At 38.0% G+C, this 26,661-nt stretch overlaps 1 protein-coding gene across 4 annotated transcripts in view; it reads right to left on the reverse strand.

The window, feature by feature from the left end:
* The window catches only part of SPICE1 (spindle and centriole associated protein 1), a 159,725-nt gene that overhangs the window by 2,102 nt on the left and 130,962 nt on the right, over window positions 1–26,661 (reverse strand). For 3 of the 4 annotated variants that reach the window (XM_069540632.1, XM_060010647.1, XM_060010645.1), the window contains 7 exons: window positions 18,041–18,172; window positions 14,627–14,768; window positions 13,236–13,460; window positions 6,465–6,955; window positions 4,191–4,374; window positions 1,683–1,785; window positions 816–903 (listed from right to left, as the gene is read on the reverse strand). In XM_069540632.1, coding sequence (XP_069396733.1) covers window positions 816–903; window positions 1,683–1,785; window positions 4,191–4,374; window positions 6,465–6,955; window positions 13,236–13,460; window positions 14,627–14,768; window positions 18,041–18,172 — 1,365 coding nt within the window. Of the gene's footprint in view, window positions 1–815; window positions 904–1,682; window positions 1,786–1,863; window positions 2,043–4,190; window positions 4,375–6,464; window positions 6,956–13,235; window positions 13,461–14,626; window positions 14,769–18,040; window positions 18,173–26,661 lie in introns of those variants that run through there. The other variant, XR_009519243.1, reaches the window with a different exon arrangement.

Consider the following 26,661-nt stretch of genomic DNA (forward strand, 5'->3'; position numbering starts at 1 on the left):
GATTAATTTGGACTATAAATACTCAGTGTTTATTGAGGTATTCACTATTTTGTCTAATTACTGAAGCTAGTAATAAGAATAGCAAGGAAGATCCCCCCCCACCCCATCAAACAGTTGTTAGCTCACATTTGCAAATGTAATGTTTATGATTTTAAAGATACCCTCACAATTTGCTATGACTAGTCAGTCAAAGGAACTATATTTTGCTGTATTACCAGCACAGAAAAATGCCTTTTGCAAAAATTGTGGATATACTGTAAGATGCTTAGTTTCTCTACATTCCTATAGCAAATCAGAACACATAAAAAATACGTAGGACATTTATTTACCCTTTGTGCCATAACCTCTCTACGTGTGGCACATAACCTCTCTGTGGCACACTCAGATACAGCACACTGGGGCAGAGTGACAAGGAAAGTGACTGGCCCCAGGGCTCTGGTTATCCCAAGCCCTATACAGCCACAGCAAAGACTGAGGAAACCAGTATCTCAGTAAGCCCACAGCCCATTCAAGGCACCCCTGCGTGTCTTGCCACGCTATTTGGAACGCTCTGCCTGAAACAATAATGTCCGATCTTTGTTGAAATCTTATTGAATTTTACCTTATTCCTTAGTTACCCTAGAAAACAAAAGAAGTGTATGCTTATTTGTTTTTCCTAATGAAGGTGAATTAGTATTTCTTTTCTTCTGAGAATTTTATATTATCTTTAAGATAACAGGAATAATAATTAAGCATGAAAACTACAAAATCAGCCACCTCCCACCTTTGCCCTCCCAACCTCTAGACACATTTCACAATTACATTTTATCACATACCTCTGCTCTTGGATTAACAGGTGTCAAGTGCCCACTTCCTGAGGTGGCATTTAATGGAGAACAAGAATTACTAGTAGCCCCTGGAGATCTATTTATGAGAAATAAAAGAGAGTGAGAGAGTCATCTATTATTATTCACCTTTAAAAATTATATAAGACACAATTCTCAATACTGAGAAGAGCTTGATAGGAATGGCTGACTTAAGTCCAAATGAGGTAAATTATTTGCAACATATTTTCACCAACCTCTTTTTTTTTTAATTAATAGATTTTCTTTTTTAGAGTATGTTTAGGTTTACAGAAAGACTGAATAGAATGTACCATTCAGTACATTAGAGGACCACACAGATAAGTTTTTAACATTAAAAGAGGAAGAATGGATGTGCAGGGATGGGGAAGAAGGTCAAGGTCATGGAAGAGTAATGAGACGTGGAGCAGTGCAGTACTAGCATGTAGAGTGGACACAGACAGCCAGGTACATCCTTGGTGTCACCATTTACCAACTACGTGACCCATGGAGGCAAACTGCCCAATTAGCTCTATGAGCTTTGGTTTCACTTACTGTAAAGGAGGAAAATACTATTGGTCAATTTACCCTGTCATATATTACCTCTTAATTTTGTAACCCATAGAACGCTCTACATATGTGCTATTATCCTATTTTTGTCTTCAATAGCCAACCCAATGCTTTTCTACTTAATTAAGGATTGTTCCTCACTCTTCTTCTTTTTTCCCCCAAAATTCTCCTCCCCAATTACTTGATTTTCTCTACATGAGTGAATCTGTCTGAAACTAAGTCAGACATTATGCACTACCTTTTTTCACAAAGAGAATAAAACACAAACCACGTTCTTGATTTTAACCCTACCTTCTTGAATTTAGCCCACTGGTAGGAGAGACAATACTGCATTTTGAGCTTTCTGGGGCTTCCGCTACTGGAATAGATACCTCGATCGTCCTCTTTCCTCCTTCTATAATATAAAAATAAACATTAGTTTATTACCTTTCAATAAAATGAAAATTAAAATTTAACTTGATTTCTGTCTTACTGCAAATTATAAAGTTGAGGGTTCTTTCTATATTTTTATCATCATGGACCACAAATACACTTCAAGGATTTTTTAAAAAACGAACTGTGGGACAAGAAACTTTAGTTCTTAGTGTCAATTCAGGAGCATGCCAGTTCCTAGAGAGCCAGAATCTTCAGACAAGTGGTATCATGTCAGATCTGCAAGTGAAAAACAGAAATTAAGAGCTAGCCCTTAAGAACAGGAGATCTTGGTGAGAGCGACTTATCTAAAGCTTTCCGAAAAAAAAAAAATGAAAAAGAAAGAACATTTCTGGAGTTATACAGTAAAACTTTAAATCTTCTAAATCTATTGCATTATTACTGTTACTGAAGACATTAAATTTGGAGGGGAAAGTTGGCTGAAGAGCTCATATGGCCAAAGGCAAGTATAATTATGTACATTTTCAATATTTCAGAAGTAGATAATCAGTCAACAAATATTTATTAAGTATGTACTCATGAAAGGCTCAGGCAGTGCTCCTAAGAATCATGCTTAAAACCAGTAATTTCTGGACTTTAAGGGGTAATGAAGCTCTATTCAATTTTATAACATATTCCTTGGTTGCCCTAGAAAACAAAAGAGGTTCTGCATGACATATGATTTATTTTTATCTTTATCATTATAGCCCACAGAGGTTCCTGTGAAACCAATAATTTTACTTAAGAAAAGAATACCTTAGACAAATAAGCACTGGAATGGAAAGAACACAGTTGCAAATCTACCAGTTTGCTTTAGAATTTCAGACAAATCACTCAACCTCTTTGTGCCTCGGTTTACTTATTTATCAAATAGTTGTATCAGCTTTGTCTACTCTGAAGGTATGTTGAAAACTAAATGAGCCAACAGAAATGAAAGTATTAACCTCAAAGAACTACTGAAATAGATGTCTCATTTGATCACAAAATTATTCTTACGAGTGATCTGCTTTATTTTTTCTTCATTGCACTTAGCACTAACTGACATTGTCTCATGTATTTATTTGCTTATTTGTATTGCCTGCTCCCCCCAGCTTGAATCCCGGAGTAGTCAAGCTGGGCAGGGGCTTGTCCTGTTCGATGCAGTATCCCCAGTGCCCAGAACATGGTGGCACATCGTTGGTATTCACATATATTGAGTGATTTCACTTATTTATTCTAGTCACAAGTTGCCTCTAGACTTTCTGACTATGAAGGACGGTAGATAAAGCTGTAATGTGAAGGAGCCTAGAATAAACAAAGAGGAAGGACCTTAGGGAAATGCGTTATCTATCACTTTCCAGTAACTTCCAGATCACTCTGTTTTCCTGTTCTCTTTTTTTTTAAATATTTATTTATTTATTTAGTTGGCTGCACCAGGTCTTAGTTGCGGCACTCGCGATTTCTAGTTGCGGAACGCGTGAGGAATCTAGTTCCCTGACCAGAGATCGAACCCGGGCCCCCGGCATTGGGAACGTGGAGTCTTAACCACTGGACCACCAGGGAAGTGCCTCAAATCACTCTGTTCTCTGGGTCTGTAATTCAAAAAGGAAATAACTTCTGAGAGAAAGAGTCTTATTGGTAGATCCTTCATAGGTAACGTACTTCAACCAGCCACAGGACATAGGAATCTCTCGAAAACAATAATGTTTGAACACCTCAGGGGACACACCACTTACTGATACAGAGCTTTGTCTATTCCTGACAATTAGAACCTTCTCTTACACCGGGCCCAAATTAGTCTCTCTAGAACCTTCATGCAGCTCTACCCCTTGAGGGACTTAATAATTCAATTTTTGGCTAAAGAGCAACTTGAGGTCTACTTCCTTTCATCAGTACCTTTTTGAATGTGATCACTATGACAACTAATTTTTCAGTTACTTTCTATTGTTTAGAATCGCCTGTAGCTTCCCACATTCCTAAACGTAACAATTAAATAGGAAGTTTAACTTACAAGTGAAAATGTTTTAATGGTTTTAACAGAATAATAACTTGTAATTTGTTGCTGATGAAATTCTAAATTATTTTGATGCTTATGTTTATAAATAGCTGCAGCATACGCCATGAACGAATCATATACAGAACTAGATCCCATTTACATGTAGGGCAACTTAGGAACTCAGACACCAAAGATTAACTGCAGGCACCATGGGATAGCTTTCTAGAAGCTAGAGAGGAGACCAGCCTTCTAGTCCCATTTCTGTCACTTAGGTCTGTTTCTTTCTATATAAAATTGAAGACACTGAAATATATGCGCTCTGAGATTTCATTTAGCTAAATATATACTTGCAAAATCAAGAAAATGAAAATTTTCATGTGTCTAAGCTTTTAAATCATGAATTTGTGACTAACCAGTCCATGCTCCGAGAGGTGACCGAATAGGTGATACTGGTGGAGAGGAATGATTCAAACCAACAAGTTTCTGTTGCTCTATTAATTGCAAGAGTTTTCCACGAGCCTCCATACTCTGTCGATTCAATTCTGCAATCCGTTCCTCCATGCTACTTGGTGTTAGAGGTTGTACTGCTGGAAAAGACTTAAAAAAAAAAGGACACAGACTCCATATTAAAAATAATACAAACAATTATGACCTTTTGTAAAAACGAACTCTTCCACTAAGAGCCAGCAAATTAGTATTCATAGCCTTTGCTACATGTGAACTTGAATACTGGGCAAATAGTAATAGAATTTACAAATCTCTTAATTGAAAAATAAAGGCTAAAGTAAAGGGATACTAATCCTTCTAATATCAGTGCCACATAAGCCCTCTAGTCCCTCTGTCCATGGAGAGTGTCTGTGGGACAAAGCAAAGCCTTCCTGCATCTCTTAGCATTTGTTGAGCTGCACAAAGATCACACGAGCAAAGATACTACTCCGAGTGATTGACTTCTAACATCCCTATTAAAGGCAGGTCTGGAGTTTGAATCACAATATACAAAAAAGGACCTGCGATAGTTGAAACAGATGCTTCTATAATTATAATCTTCACACACGCACTATGAGCTATTTGGCAAAGATTTCTAGGAATCTTATCACTCCTTCTGACCATGTGTCACCCTACCCAGGCCACTTTTGGCCTAATATACCTGATTCGAGAAGGCTGGTGACTGGAAAGGAATATGAGAGGTAGAGTAAAAAGGAGCCACCCAAGGAATGTAATGTTAAGTTTGATTTGAAAATTCCTGAAAGGAATGTCACTCTTAAGTACTTCATTTAGTAAATATGTCCCTTTGGGGAAAAACAATTCCTACTAGAAGTCACTAATTTGTAGCTTATGCCCGCTAGTTAAAAAAGAGATAAGCAAAACAGCATGAATTAAAAATCATGTTGTAATTCTGATTATAATGAAAAGGGTGGTGAGGACAATAGTACTGGATCGTCCTCTCTAGCCCAACTGTTGTACTAATCGGAAAAGCGGGCAAGCTCCATTTTTAATTCTGTGGGTTTTTTTAAACCATGTTTAAAAAACATGTTTCAAATAAACTTCAAAACTCTGCATACACAGAAATGTCTCTGTTGACTAAAACTGAGGCAGCTTGTACTTACATACAACTGAAACGATCACTCCTAATCTCCGTCTCGGCTTCTTCTGCCAGTCCCTTCTGACTGCTATTTCTGTCACTCGATACCTGTATTGCCCTTATTGCCCATGAGCCAGTGCTGACAGAGACGGTCCTTACCCCCACCCTCTCCTAACCTTCCTCATGGAAGCCCTCAATCCACAGTTGGTTAAGCCCCTATGGAAGCGATCACTCTGGAACCCCTAATCCATGAAGCTGGCCAGCTCCTTCCCACGGCCCCGCCTCCCATCAGAACTCTGAGAGGCACCACATTGGCTCATGACAGGGTAAAAGGAAGACTCTCCCGTCACTGGGATCTGCATGAGGGCATGTGTTATCAACACTCCACAACTGGAATTTAGAATCCCTTTGCTCCCCACAAACAAGGAAATGAAGGTTCACGTTGCCAGGTCAGCCCTCAGTTATGTAACTTACAAAATTCCAGCACTACAACATGCAGACTTTTACTCCTCAAAGTGTAATCCTTGGACCAACATGACCTGGGAACTTATTAGAAACGCACAGGTTCTACCTCAGACCTACTCAATCAGAGTCTGCATTTTAGCAAGATTCCCCGATGATTAGTATGTACATTAAAGCCTGACTTTAATATTCTTTAAAACATCATTTCTAAGGGAAAATGCATTCTGTGTCCTAAAAAATTAACTACTCACGAGCTGAGGGCCAACTACACACAATTCTCTTTTATGAGCCCCTTTAAGAGTAAAAATGATTTCAATTAAAACAGTTATGTGGTAAACTTTCAAGACATATTTATTCTATATATTACATTTAAAACTTCATTCCTAGCTTAATTTTAGCTTTCCTACCTGTTTTACTTTTGTCCTATTTTCCTCATTCATTTCCTCATTTTAAATTTTATGTTGTACTCTTTTAATGCATGTGTGACATAAACTGATAAATAACCTCTACTTATTTTGTGATGAGGACCCGACACAGCATAAGCCATCTAGTACCAGCTTCAAGCACCAGGGTCACTTCTGGATGCTCCAGCAATATACTTAAATACCAATATGTCTGTAGTCAGTCCTTAACTAGTACTCACAGAGGTCATGTCGCTGGCATGACTCGTCTCCTGTTTGTTAAACTCCCGAAGTCCATCCCCTTGCTCTCCCCCTGGCCCAATAATATTATTCAGGTGTGCCTTGATAGCTGAATTCTGCAGTGTCAACTCAGCAATTCGTGCCATGATGTCCTTTCTTTGTATTAATGTCTCATTTGTTCTACGCTGTTGCCCATCTCCCAATACTGGGGGTTCTTCTGAGAGTGCGGGGTTTCTTGACTGCTGAGTGCTTGAACGGGAATTGCAGAGGGGCTGTGAGGGGTTAACAAAAGGAGCCTGGGTTTTGTTCTGCAAATCTTCTCCCATGTGAGAGGCCCTCCACCTCTGAGTAAAGAGATGACTCTCTTCACTTGAATTCTGAATGTCTGTGCCAGTAGGTACGGTCTTCTTTTCCCAGTTTTGTTCCTTCTCAATTATTTCCACGGTTGGAGGAATTCGTGGGGCAGGACGAGTTTGAACAGTCCTCCTCAATACTGTAGATAAAATTAAAGCATAAGAAACATGTACCACTTAACCACAGCTGGCACTATAATCATCTCATTAGCCCTCCTTAGTAGTTAGAGAAATATTTCAATAGAAGGATTTGGTTTCTGAATGCCTCATTTATTTTAGCAGAGAACTTACCAGCAATACCAGCGCTGACAATGAAGTACAGAGTCTTTTATATTCCTTAGAGCTTTAGCGGCATCCTTGTGAAAAACCATCTACCAAGTTCACATTTTAACACATATATTAACTCATACCTGGGAATCTTGGGGGGAGTATAGATATATAATGTAAACTGAGGATGGGCAGGGGAAGCATCTCTGAAGAAGTAAAGTTTTTAAATGATTACATATGTGACAGAAAGTAGAGCAAAGAACATTACAGTCAGAGAGGACAACATATGTGAAGGCCCCAAAATAGGAAACAGCAAAGAAAGGAGGCCAGTCTGGCTGTAGCATAGCAACAAGGCAGAACTGGGAGTATATGAAACCAGACAGGCATACAGGGCCATTTCTTGCAGAGCTTTTAAAAGCCATGTTAGAAATTTTATAATTTAATCCAAGAGCAATGAAACCTGGAGGTTTGAGAATGACTCAATTTACATAATTTACATTTCTTAAATTCTGTCGATAATTGGAAGGTCCAGGAATAGAAGTAGGGAGACCAATAAGCAACTGTAGTAGTCAAGAAGAAAGATGATGGTAGCTTTGACTAAGGTATGTTTGCTATAAAGATGGAGAGAAGTAGATACATTTGAGAAATATTTTGGCAATAGAACTGAGAGTGATGAACTGAAAGTAGGGAGTGAGGGAAACGCACAGAGCAAGATGGCATGCACAAGTGAATGGATGGTGATGCCATTTACTGACATGGAGAAGACAAGGAGAACAGATTTGGTGGAAGGAGGATTATTAAGAATTGTTCTGAACATGCTAAGTTTAAGGTGCCTATATATCCATCCAAGCAGATGAAACATGGGTCAGAAACTTAAGAGACTATCTAGGCTAAGATCCAAAACTGGAGGTTGCTGGGCATATACTGGGTGTGTCAAAAAGTTCATTCGGGCTTTTCCGTAACATCTTATGGAAGCCACAAGAACGAGTGAGATTATTTAGAGAGAAAGAAGAGAGTGAGAGAAGAAACCAGTAACAAGACACGAAGAACTCAACATTTAGAGTCAGATAAAGGAGGAGAAGCTGGCAAAGCAGACTGAAATGGAGCAGCCAGAAAGACAAAGAAATATTACAAGAATGTGGTTTCAAGGAAACAAAGAGGCAGTGGTTAACTGTGTGTAATATTACTGTAAGACCTAGAAACATAAGGACAGAAAGCGTACAGCGGAGTTAACAACACATTGGCCACTGGAGCCCTTAGCAAGAGTGATTTAGGTAGAATGACAAATATGGGAGTGCATCGGGGGAATAGATGCTTCTATTTCAAGACTACAGACTGAGCATACATTTATCTCGCCTTCTTTAACTGACAGTAAGGAAATATAAACACAAATAAATTCACACCAGTAAAGATAATGGTCTGGGGAGAAGCAGTAGCAAACTAGATATTTCAACACATTTCTGGAAGACTGAGAGTGGATGGGAAGTGTGTGAAAGAATGAAATTGTGCAGAAGCCACAGTCCAGAATATGTCTATTAATTAAAAAGAAGCTACAGGTAAAGCCAGTTTCTTTTGGGCAGTACTGAAAAGGCTGCAGGCTCAAAGCTGACAGGTACAGAGAAAAAGAAAAGTAGGGCTAAACTGGGGAATTACTTGAAAGCTTGTCTTTTATACAGTGATGTCAGTCAACCTGTTGCTCACAACTTCTGACACCCATCCTTGAAAACAACAACAACAAAAAAAACAGGGTTGGAAAGAGCAAATGTGGTAGACGCAATTGGATAGCTGGATCCTGCTTCCATATGTTACAGGAAGCCTGCAGTTAACATCTCATGCCCATATGCGCAAAGCAACTACTTAAGGCAAAACATATTGGGAAAACAGACCTAGCCTTACCTACATCATAGAGGAGAAAACTTATGCCAGCTACCTACACTATTCAACCTAGTCATTTATTCTTAAATATGAATGGACAATAAAGGATGACCAGACATTAAGGAAAGCCAGCAGCACAAAAAAGAAAAGCCAGGATAGATAAATAGAACAGACTAAGAAGAGAAGAAAGAAAATTCAGGTACAGAGGAAAATGTAACAAAATTTTAACTGGTTTCCTCGGAAGAGAGTTTCTGGAAGATATTGCATTCATAATGAGCAGCAATGGAAAAAAGGACAATCAGAAAATAAGAAAGGGTCCTTGATTGGAAATTAAAAATATGGTTGGTGAAATACAAAAATGTAAAAGTCAGGCTTGAATATAAAGTGAAAAATACTTCCAAAATATAAGAAGGAAGATATAAGGCCAAATACATGAGAAAATAATCCAGAAGGTCAACATATAATTTCCCCAAACTGCAGAAAGTCATGTCTTCTGACGGAAAGGTCCCACGGGTGCCTCACAGTAATGAGGAAAAAACCCACATTTAGATACACCCTGTGCAATTTCAGAATAAAAATAAAGGGATGCTAAAAGCTTCCACAGAGAAAGAGTAGGTCAAAAATACAAAGAAATAATACTGCGATATGAAATCAGACATCTTGACTGCAACACTGGATAATAAAAATCAATGGAACAATGCCTTTAATTTCTCAGGAAAAGGGACTAAGGACCTAGAATTCTATTTCTAGCCAAATCATCAATCAAGTATAAGAGAAAAATGACAATATTTTCAGATTTTCAAAAACTCAAAGTTTACCTTCTATATACCCCTTCTGATGTCTTCTTTCAGAAAATTGAGGGAGAAAACCAAAAAAGAGGAAGAAATGGAATCTAGGATGCAGCAGATCCAAACCAACAGTGTGATAACAGGGACTTCCCTGGTGGTCCAGTGGTTAAGAATCTGCCTTCCAATGCAGGGGATGCAGGTTCAATCCCTGGTGGGGGACCTAAGATCCCACATGCTGCGGGGCAACTAAGCCCACGTGCCGCAACTACTGAGCACACGAGCCACAACTAGAGAACCCATGTGCCACAACTACAGAGCCCATGTGCTCTGGAGCCTGCATGCCACAACTCGAGAAAAGTCCACACACCACAACGAAAGATCCCACGTGCCTCAACGAAGATCCTGTGTGCCACAACTAAGACCTGACACAGCCAAAAATAAAATAAATAAATATATTTTTTTAAAGTGTGATAACAGCAAGTCCCAGGATAAGAGCTGTGCAACAGGCCCAGGAAGCAATCCGTTGAGACTGGAACAGAGGTTGGTGGGCTCTGGGAAGGTATCTCTGGTGTCAAAGTGGAATGACTAAAGGACGTGCAAATGAAATGGGTAAAGGCACATTATACTTTTGTCAACAAGACGATAAAAGCAATTTGAATCTTCAGGCAAAATAAAAACAGAACAAGAAAATCACAGTATAAACACAGAGCCAAATAAAACATTCTGAGCAAATGATGAAGTGAAATAAGAATTCACCCTGACCTTCATACTATGAACTTTTTCCTTTTGTGTGGCACAAGGACTGATAGTAACAATGGACCCAAAAAGAAAATGTAATTGTTATTTGTTTTCAATGTCAGTATCCATCTATAGATGAGACAGAGAAGATATAATGGTAATGGAACATTGTAAATGTTAACAAATTTGATACTACCAAAGGAAAGGTAAAGGTGACTGAAGATGCGAGGTGGAAACAAAGGAGAGGAAGAAGGAAGGGAGGGGAGTTAGTGTTCTCCTCTCATAGCAGAGAGCTAATAGATACTGCCTGAAGTTAATGAAAAAGAAATAGAAAGTATTTAAAGTCATGAAGTTCTGCAACAGAAGAAATAAAAATAAAAACATAATTATCCAAATTAGATAGAGAAGAGAGGCAGGTGTTAAGATGAATTAAACCCTCTTCTTTAATAAGGGAGAGTCTATAATGATTGTGTAAAGTTGATACTTCAAGAAAAGAGATGTGAAAATATTTTATGTTAATTATTAAGATCACCATCAGATAAACAGACATCAAACTGGGATAAAAATAACTGCCTCTTGCGGTAGGCCTAGAGGTGGAGGAGGAGGAGACCCTTGTATGTGCTTTTTTTAACCACCCGCAAATATGAATTAAATGAATACTTTAAAAAGTGAATGGAAGATAAGAAAGTGAAAACAGCATATGTATACCACTCTTTCAAGAAGCATGGTTATAAAACAAAGTAGAAATTGATTAGTAGCTAAAGGAAAGTATTTATGATGGGAAATTCTAGAACAACACTGTCCAATATGGCAGCCTCTGGTTATACGTGACTATTCATATTCAAACTTTAATTAAAATTAAATAAAATTTAAAATTCAGTTCCATCAGTCACAGTAGCCACATTTCAGGTTCTCAGCAGTCCCATAAGGCTAATAGTGGCTACCATATTAAATGGGGGAGATATAGAACATTTTTTATCATCACAGAAAGTTCTATTGAACAGTTGTTCTAGAGCATAACTGAACACTGATGATGCACCCTATGTACCTCTCATCTCTGCATGTTCAGTTTAACTGAACAACTCTTTACATGTGAGCATTCCAAAGAAAATGCTGAAAAGTATGTTAATAAAACTTCACCAATTTAGAATACATATTCCAAGGTAGTTCTATCTGCACACTGTAAAAGAAATGTGCAGTGTTATTTTCAATGCAGAACCTGCTGAAGATGCTAATAAAATGTTGTCTAGAGCAATCCCTGAATAATTTGCTTTCACGAACAGTTAATATATTTGCAGAGTAAAAATATTTATTATAATTATTTCTTTAAAAGGATTTCAAGCTACCTTGTTATCACCAATGAAAAATAATTTACAATATCTCATAAGAGATCATTAGGCAAGCCCATTAATAACATGCAAACATTTGAAAAATTACTTTAAGGAATGAAAAGCTAACTTGCACAGAAATCAGAATTGAAATTATATTTCGTAAATCTAGCCAATGTTAATAATACTTACTAGACCTCTAAAGAGGAAATATCAAATCACAGAACTGTAGAGCTGGAAGGACATTAAAGATAAAGGAAAAGACTCTCATTTGAGAGACAGGAAAACTAAAGTCCAGGAGAGGTATCTTAGCCCCATGACGCACAGCTAGTCACTGGACCGGCAGGCCAAGATTCCAGCACTTTTGACCCTCAGCCTAGCGCTGTCCCCCTGCACCACACAGATCTGACAAACTCTACATTTGCATTGTAAATGCTAAAACAAATTTTATAACAGCAAGGATTTGTCATTTTCTTTAACCTCTTATGGTCTTTTCACGTCCTCTAAGGGAAACGAAGTGCAGAAAATCTGACAAATTCTGTATGTCCTAATGACAATAAAAATTATTCTTCTGTTCCTCTACATAAAAATATAAACACTCTTTTTAAAGAAAGAAAAATTTAGGCAAATGAGGGCTGAATAACATTTTTCTAAAAACTTTGGAGGAACATCTAAGGCAGTTTTTTTGATTGAAGAACTCTTCTGAAAATGAAATGAAAGCTATAGCTCCAGAAAAATGTACATGTGGACAAATAAACATAATTTTCCAAACAGTGAAGGAGTCCATGGAACATCTGAAGACCATCCATGAGCTCCAAGTTTTAAGAATCTATGAGCGAAGGATTAATAATAAATTTTTAAAATATTATTCAAAGTTCTCTTTATATGTGCTGCAAAAGTAATTCTAAAGCTACTTTTAATTATACATAGGCTTTCATTATAAAATTCTCCAAGCTGACTGAGTTAAAAACTTTTTCTAAAAAAGAGGTTAATAATCAGATCTGACTTACAAAATCCTCTTAGTCACAGTTCCTGTCTTTCCTTGGTTAAACTTTCCTTACTCTCCGAAGTACAATCTCCCCTTGTTTCTTACCCCTTCCTGTGCCCCTGGACCATAGACACAAATGGGATTCCCCTTACTCTGCATTTTATTGCTGAGGACTTTGGTCCTTTGATCTGAGTTCAATTAATATTTACAATGTCTGATGGAACAGATACATAATGAAATTCACTGTCACATTTCACCATAAGTGTAATACACATGATATAAACCACCCTGAAAGACCCTCCTTCAGCTTAAAGATTAGGTATGGTAATCAGTATCTTTTAAAATTCTGTTTATCAGGGAAAAATGAACACAATATTTTACATATATGAAGCATAAAAAAACAGCTGCCTTATAGCTTTAAAAGAAGCCTGCTTACCATCCTGCAAAGGACAGAGTTCTGAGTTGCTCTTCTGCCTGGGTGGTGTTAACAATACCGCTGGCTCAAATATATGCCCTGGAAAATTGCTGGCCAGATTCCTGCTTTCTGGAGGGTTTGGCACCTGAGACAGTTTAACAGGCAAATCTTCCTGTGGCAATTCAACCACATCTTCCCCTCTGAACATCAATGGCACGGAGACATTAGCATTTACAGCTGGACCCTCTGAAGAAGATGAGAGGCTATGAGTACTCAAAGGAATTATGAGCACATTTCAGGTGTTTATACTTAGATGCATTTCCACAGAGGGCAAAATCACGGGGCCTCGGGAGCCTTCACTTTCTAGTCCATATGCTCATTTAGCAGTCCCTCACAGGCAAAGCTCCTGGGGGGCCAGCACTGGGAAGGAGTGGCTGTTTTTGAGAAAAGCACTGCCCTTGAAGACCCACCCTCACCATTGAGTTTATCTCATGCAAGTTAAATTTTAGAGTCAGCCACTTAGAATCCCTTCTAAGAAAATGCGCCTAGGGCTTCCCTGGTGGTGCAGTGGTTGAGGGTCTGCCTGCCGATGCAGGGGACACGGGTTCGTGCCCCGGTCCGGGAAGATCCCACATGCTGCGGAGTGGCTGGGCCCGTGAGCCATGGCCGCTGAGCCTGCGTGTCCGAAGCCTGTGCTCCACAACGGGAGAGGCCGCAACAGTGAGAGGCCCGCGTACCGCAAAAAAAAAAAAAAAAAAAGGAAAGAAAATGCGCCTAAATACATAAAACTCTTTCCACACAGAGACACTCATCAAAATTATTACTTAGAAGTAAAAACTCCTAAATGTCCTATTCAGCCTATGGCATACAATGATGGCACATGAGGTGAAAAAAAGGTTTTCAAAGCATCACCACAAATGAACTAAAGTCATGAATTTCTGAAAGTCAGTATTTTTTTTTCTTTCCATGACCATCCCGTCCCCTTCTGAACCTGGGGCACCATAATGAAAGGTGCTGGTATTAAATTCCCACATGTCTAGGAGGCTAGTTCTTCTACTTTCTATTTGTGTGACTTTGCTAAGTTACCAACACTTTCTCTAAGCCTTAGTTTTCTCATCTAAAAAATGGGGGGTAACAATGACACCTACCTCATAAAACTGAGTGAAGAACTCTTGAAAATTAAATGAAAGCTATATTATGAGGATTAAACGAGATAATACATGTAAAACACTGTAAAAGTACTTGGCATAGAGCAAGTATCCAATAAATATTAGTTGGAAGTAGCAGTGGCAAATGTAATAGTGTTAATGCTGTTTATGCATAAACAGCCAATAATTACATACAAGTTTATAGTTTTTTTTCTCTATAAGTATTTTAATCCCAATCTGGGATAATAAGATTATTCCACTCACCTAGACTGTCCATATTTCTACTTGTGGCTCCCCTTTCTAATGTCTGACCTTCTTTGTTATTTATCACAGGACAGTTCTTAATGGCATGTGTGAGTGATATAAGCTGCTCATCTGTTGTGATCATGTACTGCTGAAGTCTTGCCTAGAGAAAAACGAACAAAATAATATCATTGGCATATCAGACAACAAATCATCACCTAGGTATGTATAACTGTATCATTTCAGACTTTCAAATACTAAAACAATGCATTCATTAAAACATATAATTATAAATATTTTTAAAATTCCATGATAGAAGAATGGTCTAATAAATCACGGAATATTATTAATTAATAAATACACTGCTACAACAATAAGAATTAACCTTTTCATAGGGCTTTCAATTTACAAAATCTCTTTATATAGATGATACACTACTGACTCTCGAGCTACCCTGAGAGATACATCAAGTGGAGGAAACTCAACAGAATATTATATAGACATTTAAACTGATAAACATGAGCATTATAAAAATTTATGGTAATGTATATAAAATAGTGTTAAAAGACTACATATATCTATACATATGTATCTATATATGTATCTATACCTATACCACATATGTATATATATTACAGTTGACACTTGAACACAGGAATTAGGGGCATCAACCCTCTGCACAGTGAAAATTCACGTATAACTTTACAGTTGGCCCTCCATATTTGAGGTCCTGCATCTGTGGATTCAACCAACCACAGATTGCAGTACTGTAGTACTGTAGTACATATTTATTGAAAAAAATTCATGTATAAGTGAACCAGCACAGTTCAAACTAGTGTTGTTCAAGGGCCAATGGTATATACACAAACAGACATAGATATCTCCAAGATGAATAGACATTAGATAAAAATCAGATGTGGTCAGAAGTCAGAAATATTATTAGTAGGACTGCTGAATGAAGTATACTAAACATTTTTATATCCGCCCAAATTTTTCCCAAATTCCACACTCATATATCTAGTGGCCTACTCAACATCTCCACCAGGAACTCACATAGGCTTTTCAAACTTAAAATACACAAAACCAAACTCCTCCTGAACATCCCCACCTCATCAATAACAACTCCATCCTTCTAACTGCTCAGGCCCAAACTCCTGACTCTTCTCTCACATCTTCCCCTTCACCCCATATCCTATCCATTGGCACATTCTACCGGTTGACTTCAAAATATATTAAGGGGCTTCCCTGGTGGCGCAGTGGTTAAGAATCCACCTGCCAATGCAGGGGACATTGCCTACAAGCTTAAAGTGTTTACAGATTCAACATGAGGTCAAGATACATTCCTTCCGATGATGTCATATCTTCGTGAGGCTGAGTTTTCATTAGTTGCTGTGCTAAAAAGCAACACTGCATAAAAATGATTGTGAATAGGAAATAAGACTGATGGTGTCCAATATGATTCTAAGCTATGAGAAGCTGTACAATGCTTCATGTACAACATGTATACATATTCCATTAGTAAATAACTGTGGTTATTTAATCATCATAAAAATAAGACTTTTTCTATCAATTTACATGTATTATTTTTTTCACACAGCATCCAAGCTGTTAAGACATAAATGCTTATTAAGTTGTTTGAACCTAATTACTTAATAAATGGAACTGTTGGGTATTTCTTTGGTCTAGGAGTGTCCTGAGGCACTAAGGGCTTGAATGGAGCTAGGGCAGTGATCTCTGATCTAATCTCAACACGACAGCCTAGAGTGATTCTCTTAAAACTTAAGTCAGATCACATCTCTTCTCTATCCAAAACCCTTCAGTGGTTTCCCATCTCATTCAGAACAAAAGCCCAAGTCCTCACTCAGCCTGCATCTGGCTTCCCTGCTCTTGTCTCCTCCTGCGCTCCCTCTGCCACATCCCACTCCCGCCACCCTGGTCTCCTTGATGGCTTTGAGCTCAATAGCCATGCTCCCACCTCAGGACCTTTACCCTTGCTGTTCCTCTGCCTCGAGTGCTCTTCCTTCAGCTATCAGCATCCTCGCTTCCTCACCTCCTTCAGGCCTTTACTCAATGTCACCTCCTCAGACAGACATGGGCCATCCTATTTATACCTTCCCACCTTGGGCACTTCCTATGCCTCTTACCTGCTTTATTTTTCTTTATAGTACATAATAACCATCTGACTTACAATATACTTCACTATTTGGGGGTGTGTTTATTTAGAATATAAGCTCCTTGAGGGCCAAGATTTTTTTTTCATTCATTACTGTATTTCCTGCACCTAGAACAGTTCCAGGCCCACAGTAAGTGCTCAATAAAGATTTGTTGAACGTATTAGTATACTTGAAAAGTGTACTATCTTCCTAAGAGAATTGAAAATATATGTTCACACAAATACTTGTACATGAATGTCCATAGCAGCATTATTAATTCATTACACACAAAAAGTGGAAACAACTCAAATGTCCTTCAACTGATGAATGGATAAGCAAAATGTGGTAGAGCATATATTTAGAATATTATTGGGCAATAAAGAGGAATGTAGTACTGATACATGTGACAACATGGATGAACCCTGAAAACACTATGTTGCGTGAAAGAAGCCAGACACCAAACACCACATATTGCATGATTCCACTTATATAAAATATCCAGATTAGGCAAATCTATGAAAACATAAAGTATATTTGTGGTTACCAGGGGTTGAGGGGAAGAGAGAATGGAGAGTGAATGCTAATTAGTATGGGGTTTCTCTTTGGGTTAATGAAAATACTCTGGACTTATCTAATGGTGCTGGTACACAACTCCATGAATATACTAAGAAACCACTGAATTGCACACTTTAAAAGGGTGAGTTAAATGGTATGTGAACTATACATCAATAAAAAAAATTGCATGTCTTATATCTAATGTCCATTGACACAAACATAACTTGTCTACTAACTACTGATTTTCTAGTCTCTTTTGGCTGTTAAGTAAAGGTAATAATAACCACTATTTGAGAACAAAAAGATGAATAAAGATACTGAAGATACTATAAACAACTTTAAACAGCGTATGTTATAGGAGGGTTCCTCAAAGGGTATCCTCTGCTATTTTGAGATGAAAAGTAGCTATCATAACACTCATTTCATATTTTGGATAAACTATTATAATATTGGTAGTTATCATTTAAATGTAGATTCTGTCTTCCCCAATAAATAGTAAGTTTCTTAAAGACAGTAGCCTTATTCTACACTATTTGTAGTCCAAGTTTCTACTATACTACCTCCAATATCATAAATGTGCCATAAAAGTTACTCTTGATGATAATAAAGAAGCAGTAAGTAATCATGCCAGCACAAGTAAATCAAAGGCAAAGAAGAGAATCTCATACATCCATAAAAATGCTTTATACTACCAAACACAGAAAAGTTTGGGATCTCATCTAAGTACCTGGGCAGCAGTATTTTCTTCTCTAAGGAGAAGAACTTCAGCTGTCAGAGCATCAATCAGCTCTCGATGATCGCCTAATGCTTGTTCCAGTTGCTGCCTTGTCTCTACTTCTTTACGCAGTTGGAGCTCACTCTACAAAAAAAAATGTCAAATAAACTCCCATCCATAGCATCACATGTTGAAAACTAAAGGTTTCTACTCAAAGCTGTCAAAGAAGAGAATACTTACAAAGTATATGTTATGTGACAGTAAAGACAATTAAATATTTTTATTAAAAGGTTTATAGTTGATTATAATGTGCTGCTTTATCCTCTTCCCTTCTTTAAATATAACACAATGAACAGAATGGTATGTAGAATTAAACAACTACAATTTTTATAGAAGAGAGTGGAAGGAAGTACATATACATGTTGCTTGAATGTATGTAGGCCATCTCCAGAAGGGCACACTGGTATCTGCTAATGATAGTTGGCTACAAGGAAGGAAACAGATTAAATGGAAGTTAGGGGTGGGAATTAGGTGTTTCATAGTATATTCTTCTGTATCTTTGAATTTAATACCATGTAAATGTATCACCAATTCAAAAATTAAGTTTGTTAAAATATAATTAAAGATAAAAAACAGGTTTAAATGATTTAGCTTTGTAAAGCAAGTGATTAACTAAAAAGTACATGCTTCTAAGCCTGCAATACATTCAGAGAGCCAAAGGTACATCCCTAGAGACTCCTAACTTCTGGGTAGAAGAATGGTAAGACTATCACAAGTCTGACAGTATAATAAATCTTTAAAAAGCAAATTTAGATAGATCTCTACAAGATGGTGGAGTAGAAGGACCTGAGCTCACCTCCTCTCACGAAAACACCAAAATCACAGCTAACTACTAAACAACCATTGACAAAAAAGGACTGGAACCTACCAAAAAAGATCTTCTACTTCCAAAGATAAATAAGAATCCACGAAACAGTAGGAGGGGCACATTCACTACACAGTCAGATCCCATACCTGCCAGGTGGGCAACCCACAAACTGGAAAATAATTATATTGCAGAAGTTCTCCCACAGGAGTGAGAGTTCTGGGCCCAGGTCAGGCTCCCTGGTCTGGGGGTCTGGCACTGGGAGGAGGAACCCCCAGAGCATTTGGCTTTGAAAACCAGGGGGGCTTGATCACAGGAACTCCACAGCACCGAGGGAAACAGAAACGCCACTCTTGGAGGGTACACACAAGGTCTCGTGTACACTAGGACCCGGGGAAAAAGCAGTGACTGCAGAGGAGCCTGCGCCAGACCTACGTCCTGGTCTTGGAGAGTCTCCTGGGGAGGTGGGTGGCAGCTGTGCCTCACTGCGGGAACAAGGACAAGGACACTGGTGGCAGAGGTACTGGGTAATCATTGGCATGAGCTGTCCTGGAGGCTGCCATTTTGATGCCAAGACCTGGCCCCACCCAACAGCCTGAAGGCTCCAGTGATGGGATGCCTCAGGCCAAACAACCCACAGGGCAGGAACACAGCCTGATCCATCAGCAGACAGGCTGCTTAAAGTCTTCCTGAGCCCACAGCCACCTCTAAACACACCCCTTGACATGGCCCTGTCCATGAGAGAGACAAGACCCCACCAGTGGTCAGCACCAGTCCCTCCTACCAGGAAGCCTGCACAAGCCTCTTAGATCAGCTTCATCCACCAGCAGACAGACACAAGAAGCAAGACAAACTATAATCCTGCAGCCTGTGGGATCGCAAACACAGAAAGTTAGACAAAATGAGACAACAGAGGAATATGTTCCAGACAAAGGAACAACATAAAACCCCAGAAGAACAACTAAATGAAGTGGAGATAGGCAGTCTACCTGAAAAAGAATTCAGAGTAATGATAGTAAAGGTGATCCAAGATGTCAGAAAAAGAATGGATGCACAGATCGAGAAGATACAAGGAATGTTTAAGAGCTAGAAGATATAAAGAACAAACAAAAAGAGATAAACAATGCAATAACTGAAATGAAAAATACACTAGAAGGAATCCACTGAAGAATAAATGAGGCAGAAGAACGGATAAGTGAGCTGGAAGACAGAATGGTGGAAATCACTGCCGCAGAACAGAATAAAGAAAAAAGAATGAAAAGAATGGGGACAGCCTAAGAGACTTCTGGGACAACATTAAACGCACCAACATTTGCATTTTAGGAGTCCCAGAAGGAAAAAAGAGACAGAAAGGGCCTGAGAAAACACGTGAAGAGATAATAGCCGAAAACTTCCCTAACATGGGAAAGGAAACAGTCATCCAAGTCCAGGAAGCACAGAGAGTCTCATACAGGATAAGCCCAAGGAGGAACATGCCAAGACACATGTTAACACATTACTGACCAGGGGATTTCTGCAGAAACTAATGCTGGTGGCTGGCAATTTGTTATGTTAGTGAATATGGAAACACTAGCATTTGAGTAAATATTGACAACTATTTTTTGCACTTAATGTATTTATTTGAAACTTTGTACATGTCTTACTAAAGCATTCCAATATTTTGTTAGAGTGTGATAGGCAGTATAGCAGGCACCTCTGTGCAGGGGAACAGAACATCTATTACAAACATACTGTGTTTCACTGTGCTTTCCCCTGAAAGAGCAGATGCTACACTTTCTGGCAGCACTTCTTTTTAGTCCTGTGGGTATTATTTCCTCTAGAATATGTTTTTATTTTACCTGATAGTTGACAAGGTGGATCTTTGCAGGGGGCTCTTTTAGAAACGCCACAAGAAGGACCAGGTGCGGGACTACCACTACATTCATCAGAATGGTCAGTTACCTATTGTCTAGCTAATAAAAATTACTTGTAAGTCATTTTATTCTGTGCATTAAGGCTACAATAAATTTTAAACACATTGAATAAACTGCAATTACTCAAAAGAAACCCAGTTTCTTATACCATTTTAGAGTTTTCCAGAGGACACTGAAGTTGGACAGATTTGATCAGATCGATCAACTCCTTTCATATATTTATTATACTCTATATACAAGTGAGCTTAGTTATCTGATGGCCAGTCCTCCTGTCTTCTTTTCCTGTAGATGCTATGGAGGCGTCATGAATAGTTGTCACCATGTGGACTAGCCTCTTGTCTTTCCATATAAGAAGAATCACTTCTCTCTTCTGTAAGAATGTCATTTCTCCCATCTGTAGATTTTTAGATTTCTCCTTTAATTGGTTTAATAGACCACGATTCTCTCTCATAGTCCCACAAAGTCTGGTTTTATTTTTCAACAATATTTCAGATGTGGACACAGTTGTAATAACTGTCTTTGTAAATATGGTGCCATGAACCAAGATAAGGTTGTAGGACCAATAATATTGTTTCTTGCAGTTTCTTTCCTTCACCCATGTAAATCTCAAGGCTGCATGTATATCCAGTTTCACTTTTGCTAACCATCCTGACCAAAATTCCATATTTTGTAAGTTTTCTGGGATTATAGGTTTGTTTTTTTTTTGCGGTAAGCGGGCCTCTCACTGTTATGGCCTCTCCCGTTGCGGAGCACAGGCTCCGGATGCGCAGGCTCAGCAGCCATGGCTCACAGGCCCAGCCACTCCGCGGCATGTGGGATCTTCCCGGACCGGGGCACAAACCCGTGTCCCCTGCATTGGCAGGCGGACTCTCAACCACTGCACCGCCAGGGAAGTCCGGACTATAGGTTTTGAATCTGAGTTGTCCTCTCCACTTTATCTTTGCCTCCTCAAGTGATAGCTCTTGTTTGGGTACATAGATCGATTGAAATTTTGGTAGAAAACAATCCAAAAGAGATTTAACTTTTGAAATTCTGTCTGCAGGACGTGGAGTTTCCAAGTTATCATTAAAGTGAAGAAATGTCATTATTTGTTTGAACCTTCTTCTCATCAAAATCTTTGGAAAGATAGGTGTTTCAAGTAAGGGGTCAGTCGACCAATATTCTTTCCAGTGTGACTTTCTTATTTGTTCCATCAAAATTATTAATCCAAGAAACTTCTTCATGTCACTATTGCTTACATCAGTCCATTTTAAAGCCTTATCATACTTTTTATGATTTTTCATTCTGTTGGTGATACAAGTTTGTTTGAGAAGCAACCAACTTGAAAAAGTCGTTACCAAAAATTAATTCTGCTATTTCACTAACACTTTGTGGGTTATTACATTCAATAGTTACAGCTGACATACCCGTAAAGTCTTCTAATATTTGTGAAATGTTGCCTTCAACCCACTCTTCTGTAGAAGCAAAGAAGCATTCTCCAGCAGTGTGAGTTTCATTTTCATTTTCTGTATCAGAATCAATCACTAAGGTTTTTTGTCTTTTTGTTGGTCTAATATTCACATCTGCTGAATCAGAACTATATTCTGAAGAACTATCATCTCCTGAGACACTAGTATATATGTCACTAGAACAATCAGAGAAAGTATCTGCATAAAATTCACCGAAAAATTCTTCTTCACTCAAAATTTCATGATGCATAATTTTTGAAGATTTTACGATAATAAACTTGCATTTATAATTTACACAATGTTGGAACAAAAACCTAATGGAGCAAAACATGAATAATAATGACAATCACAAGTTGTATAACGAACCCTTGATCAATTTTAAGCCCTAACAACTTCACGCGGTGATATTAATTGTATCACTTTCTAAATACGTACTGATACGTCTCTGGTCAATAACGTTCAGGTAACAAAAGATGTATTAATACATTGCCCGTCAATAAGTTGTTAATCAAATTGACAAAAATTAAAGACAGAGAAAATATTAAAAGCAACAAGGGAAAATCAACAAATAACGTACAAGGGAATCCCCATAAGGTTATCAGCTGATTTTTCAGCAGAAACTCTGAGGCCAGAAGGGAGTGGCAAGATATACTTAAAGTGATAAAAGGGAAAAACCTACCACCAAGAATACTCTACCCAGCAAGACTCATTCCAACTCAATGGAGAAATCAAAAGGTTTACAGACAAGCAAAAGTTAAGAGAATTCAGCACCACCAAACCAGCTTTACAACAAATGCTAAAGGAACTTCTCTAGGGGGAAAAGAAAAGCCCACGACAAGAAATGAGAAAATTACAAATGGGAAAATTAACTGGTAAAGGCAAACATACAGTAAAGGTAGGAAATCATCCATACACAAATATGATATCAAAATCAGCAATCATGAGGACAGTACAAATGCAGGATACTGGAAATGCATTTGAAATTAAGAGACCAACAACTTAAAACAATATTGTATATATATAGACGGCTATATCAAAACCTCATGATAACCACAAACCAAAAATCTACAATAGATATACAGACCAAAAAGGAAAAAGAATCCAAATACAACATCAAAGATAATCAAATCACAAGAAAAGAGAACAAAAGAGGAAGGGAAGAAATAAGACCTATGAAAACAATCCCAAAATAATTTAAAAAATGGCAATAAGAAAATACATATTGGTAATTATCTTAAATGTAAATGGATTAAAGGCTCCAACCAAAAGACACAGACTGGCTGAATGGATACAGAAACAAGACCCATACATATACTGTCTACAACAGACCCACTTCAGACCTAGGGACACATACAGACTGAAAGATATTCCATGCAAATGGAAATTAAAACAAAGCTGTAGTAGCAATACTCATATCAGACAAAATAGACTTTAAAATAAAGACTGTTACCAGAGACAAAGAAGGACACTACATAATGATCAAGGGATCAATCCAAGAAGATATAACAATTGTAAATATACATGCACCCAGCATAGGAGCACCTCAGTATATAAGGCAAATGCTAACAGCCATAAAAGGAGAAATCTACAGTAACACAATAAGAGTGGGGGACTTTAACACTCCACTTACATCAGTGGACAGATCATCCAGACAGAAAGTCAATGAGGAAACACAGGCCTTAAATTATACATTATACCAAATGTACTTAATTGATATTTATAGAACATTCCACCCGAAAGCAGCAGAATACATATTCTTCTCAAGTACACACAGAACATGCTTCAGGATAGATCACATAGTGGGCCATAAAGAAAGCCTCAATAATCTAAGAAAACTGAAAACATATCAAGCATCTTTTCTAACCACAACACTATGAGATTAGAAATCAACTACGAGAAAAAAACTGTAAAAACCACAAACACGAGAGAGTGGCATGGACATATATACACTACCAAATGTAAAATAGATAGCTAGTGGGAAGCAGCAGCATAGCACAGGGAGATCAGCTCGGTGCTTTGTGTCCACCTAGAGGGGTGGGATAGGGAGGGTGGGAGGGAGATGCAAGAGAGAGGATATATGGGGATATATGTATACGTATAGCTGATTCACTTGGTTATACAGCAGAAATTAACACACCATTGTAAAGCAGTTATACTCCAATAAAGATGTTAAAAAAAAAAAAACATGCCACCTTTTTGATCTGTGTACTCAACCAGGAAACAAAAACATGAGAGGTACATTCATCTAGCTGATAGGCTTCTGCAGTATCTCTTCAAGCCAGTAGGATCTGTGCCCTGCAGAACAATGTAGTCAGTATGTCTATAGGCCCTGATAAGCTTGAAAAATTATCCATACACTTTCTACACACAAGACTAACCAGAGCCAAGGGGAAAATCATGTCCCTACTTTGGTATTATCTGTCTGATAAGTTTAAATGGGAAAAATGCTTTTCAATTTTTTCCATAGTCATTGAAACTGATAGTTTAATCTAAATAGTAACGTTAACATCAGTGTGACATTCCAGAGCTACTCACGTAGTTTTAATTTCCCCCCCACTTTGGAGAAATGACCTTGCACTACTGTGTTAAAAAGCAAATAGCTGCTTCAATATTTACATCAAAGTGTTTGCTCAATACATTTCAGTATAATAATTACAAACAAGAAGAGAATGCAATTTTGCATATCATAAGTGTCTTCTGAAAGTCACTAAAAATCCTATATCAATCTAGACACTGATTATGTCCATTGTCTCTTTTATGTAATATTTATTTTCACAGAAATGCCTCAGGTGAATACAACTCTTTCCAGCTTGAGCTTTGTATTTTGGGAAATAATTCACAGAGTTCAGTGCTTCCAACTTTGATAGATTTATTGTCATGGCAGTGCCAAACATCTTTTTCTGATACTTGCTTACACAGAGAGACTCAATGGGCCAAGTGATGAGAACCAGAAGTTTAGTGCAGGTGCTTGTCCTAGTTTACACATATTTGGTATTGAACTCCTGGTAATAATGTTTACTTGCATGATGCATTATTGTTTTTCAGAGAGCTACCATATCCATTTCTCTTTGTTACAGAACTGTGGCTGTAATTTCTGAATTACTCCAAAGGTGTCCTGCTTGAGAATGTGTGCACTATCACTCCTGCTAGAACTGCACATCTTCGGACATTGTTATTGCTTCTAGGTAAAATAATAGGGAGAGGAGATATGTTTAGGTGTAAGAATTGAAGAAATATGTTCTACTTAACAAAGATCTCATCAGCAGTCCAGTGGAAAACAGTGATTACATTTAGTGAAAATTCTTCCCCAGGTGGAGCTTCTGGACCTAATGAAGGTGGACGTATTTTTCACTCCTTGCTTTTTCTCAGAGAAAGCAAAACCATTATTCCTTGCAATGATGTGGGGAAAAAACAGTGGGAGCTCTGCTCTCCTACAATGAGTCCACCATGCAGAACCTGGATAGGTTCAGTATGTTAATCCATTTGTGTCATTCCTTCCTTTGTTGAGGACAGGTCAAGGATTTCCCTTTGCCTGCAGAGTAAGTAATATTTATGGTTCTTCGCATGGCCCATAAAAAAATCCTAAAGATGCTACCAGAAAACTACTAGAGAAATCCATGAATTCAGTAAAGTTGCAGAATACAAAATTAATACAGAAATCTGTTGCATTTCTATACACTAACAACAAAAAATCAGCAAGAGAAATTAAGGAAACAATCCCATTTACTATCATATCAAAAAGAATAAAATACCTAGTAATAAACCTACCTAAGCAAAAGACCTGTACTCCTAAAACTATAAGATGCTGATGAAAGAAATCGAAGATGACACAAACAGATGAAAAGATATACCATGTTCTTGGCTTGGAAGAATCAATATTGTAAAAATGACTACACTACCCAAGGTAATCTACCAATTCAATGCAATCCCTATCAAATTACCAATGGCATTTTTTGCAGATCTAGAACCAAAAAAATCTTAAAGTTTGCATGGAAACACAAAAGACCCTGAATAGCTAAAGCAATCTTGAGAAAGAAAAATGGAGCTTGAGGAATCAGGCTCCCTGACTTCAGACTATACTACAAAGCTACAGTAATCAAGACAGTATGGTACTGGCACAAAGATAGACTTATAGATCAATGGAACAGGATAGAAAGCCCAGAAATATACCCACACACCCATGGTCAATCAATCTATGACAAAGGAAGCAAGATTATACAGTGGAGAAAAGACAGACTCTTCAATAAGTGGTGCTGGGAAAACTGGACAGCTACATGTAAAAGAATGAAATTAGAACATTCTCTAACACCATACACAAAAATAAATTCAAAATCGATTAGAGACCTTAATGTAAGACCGGATACTATAAAACTCTTAGAGGAAAACTTAGGCAGAACAGTATTTGAC

The sequence above is a fragment of the Delphinus delphis genome, chromosome 4, assembly GCF_949987515.2.
Source record: "Delphinus delphis chromosome 4, mDelDel1.2, whole genome shotgun sequence".
NCBI lineage: Eukaryota > Metazoa > Chordata > Mammalia > Artiodactyla > Delphinidae > Delphinus > Delphinus delphis.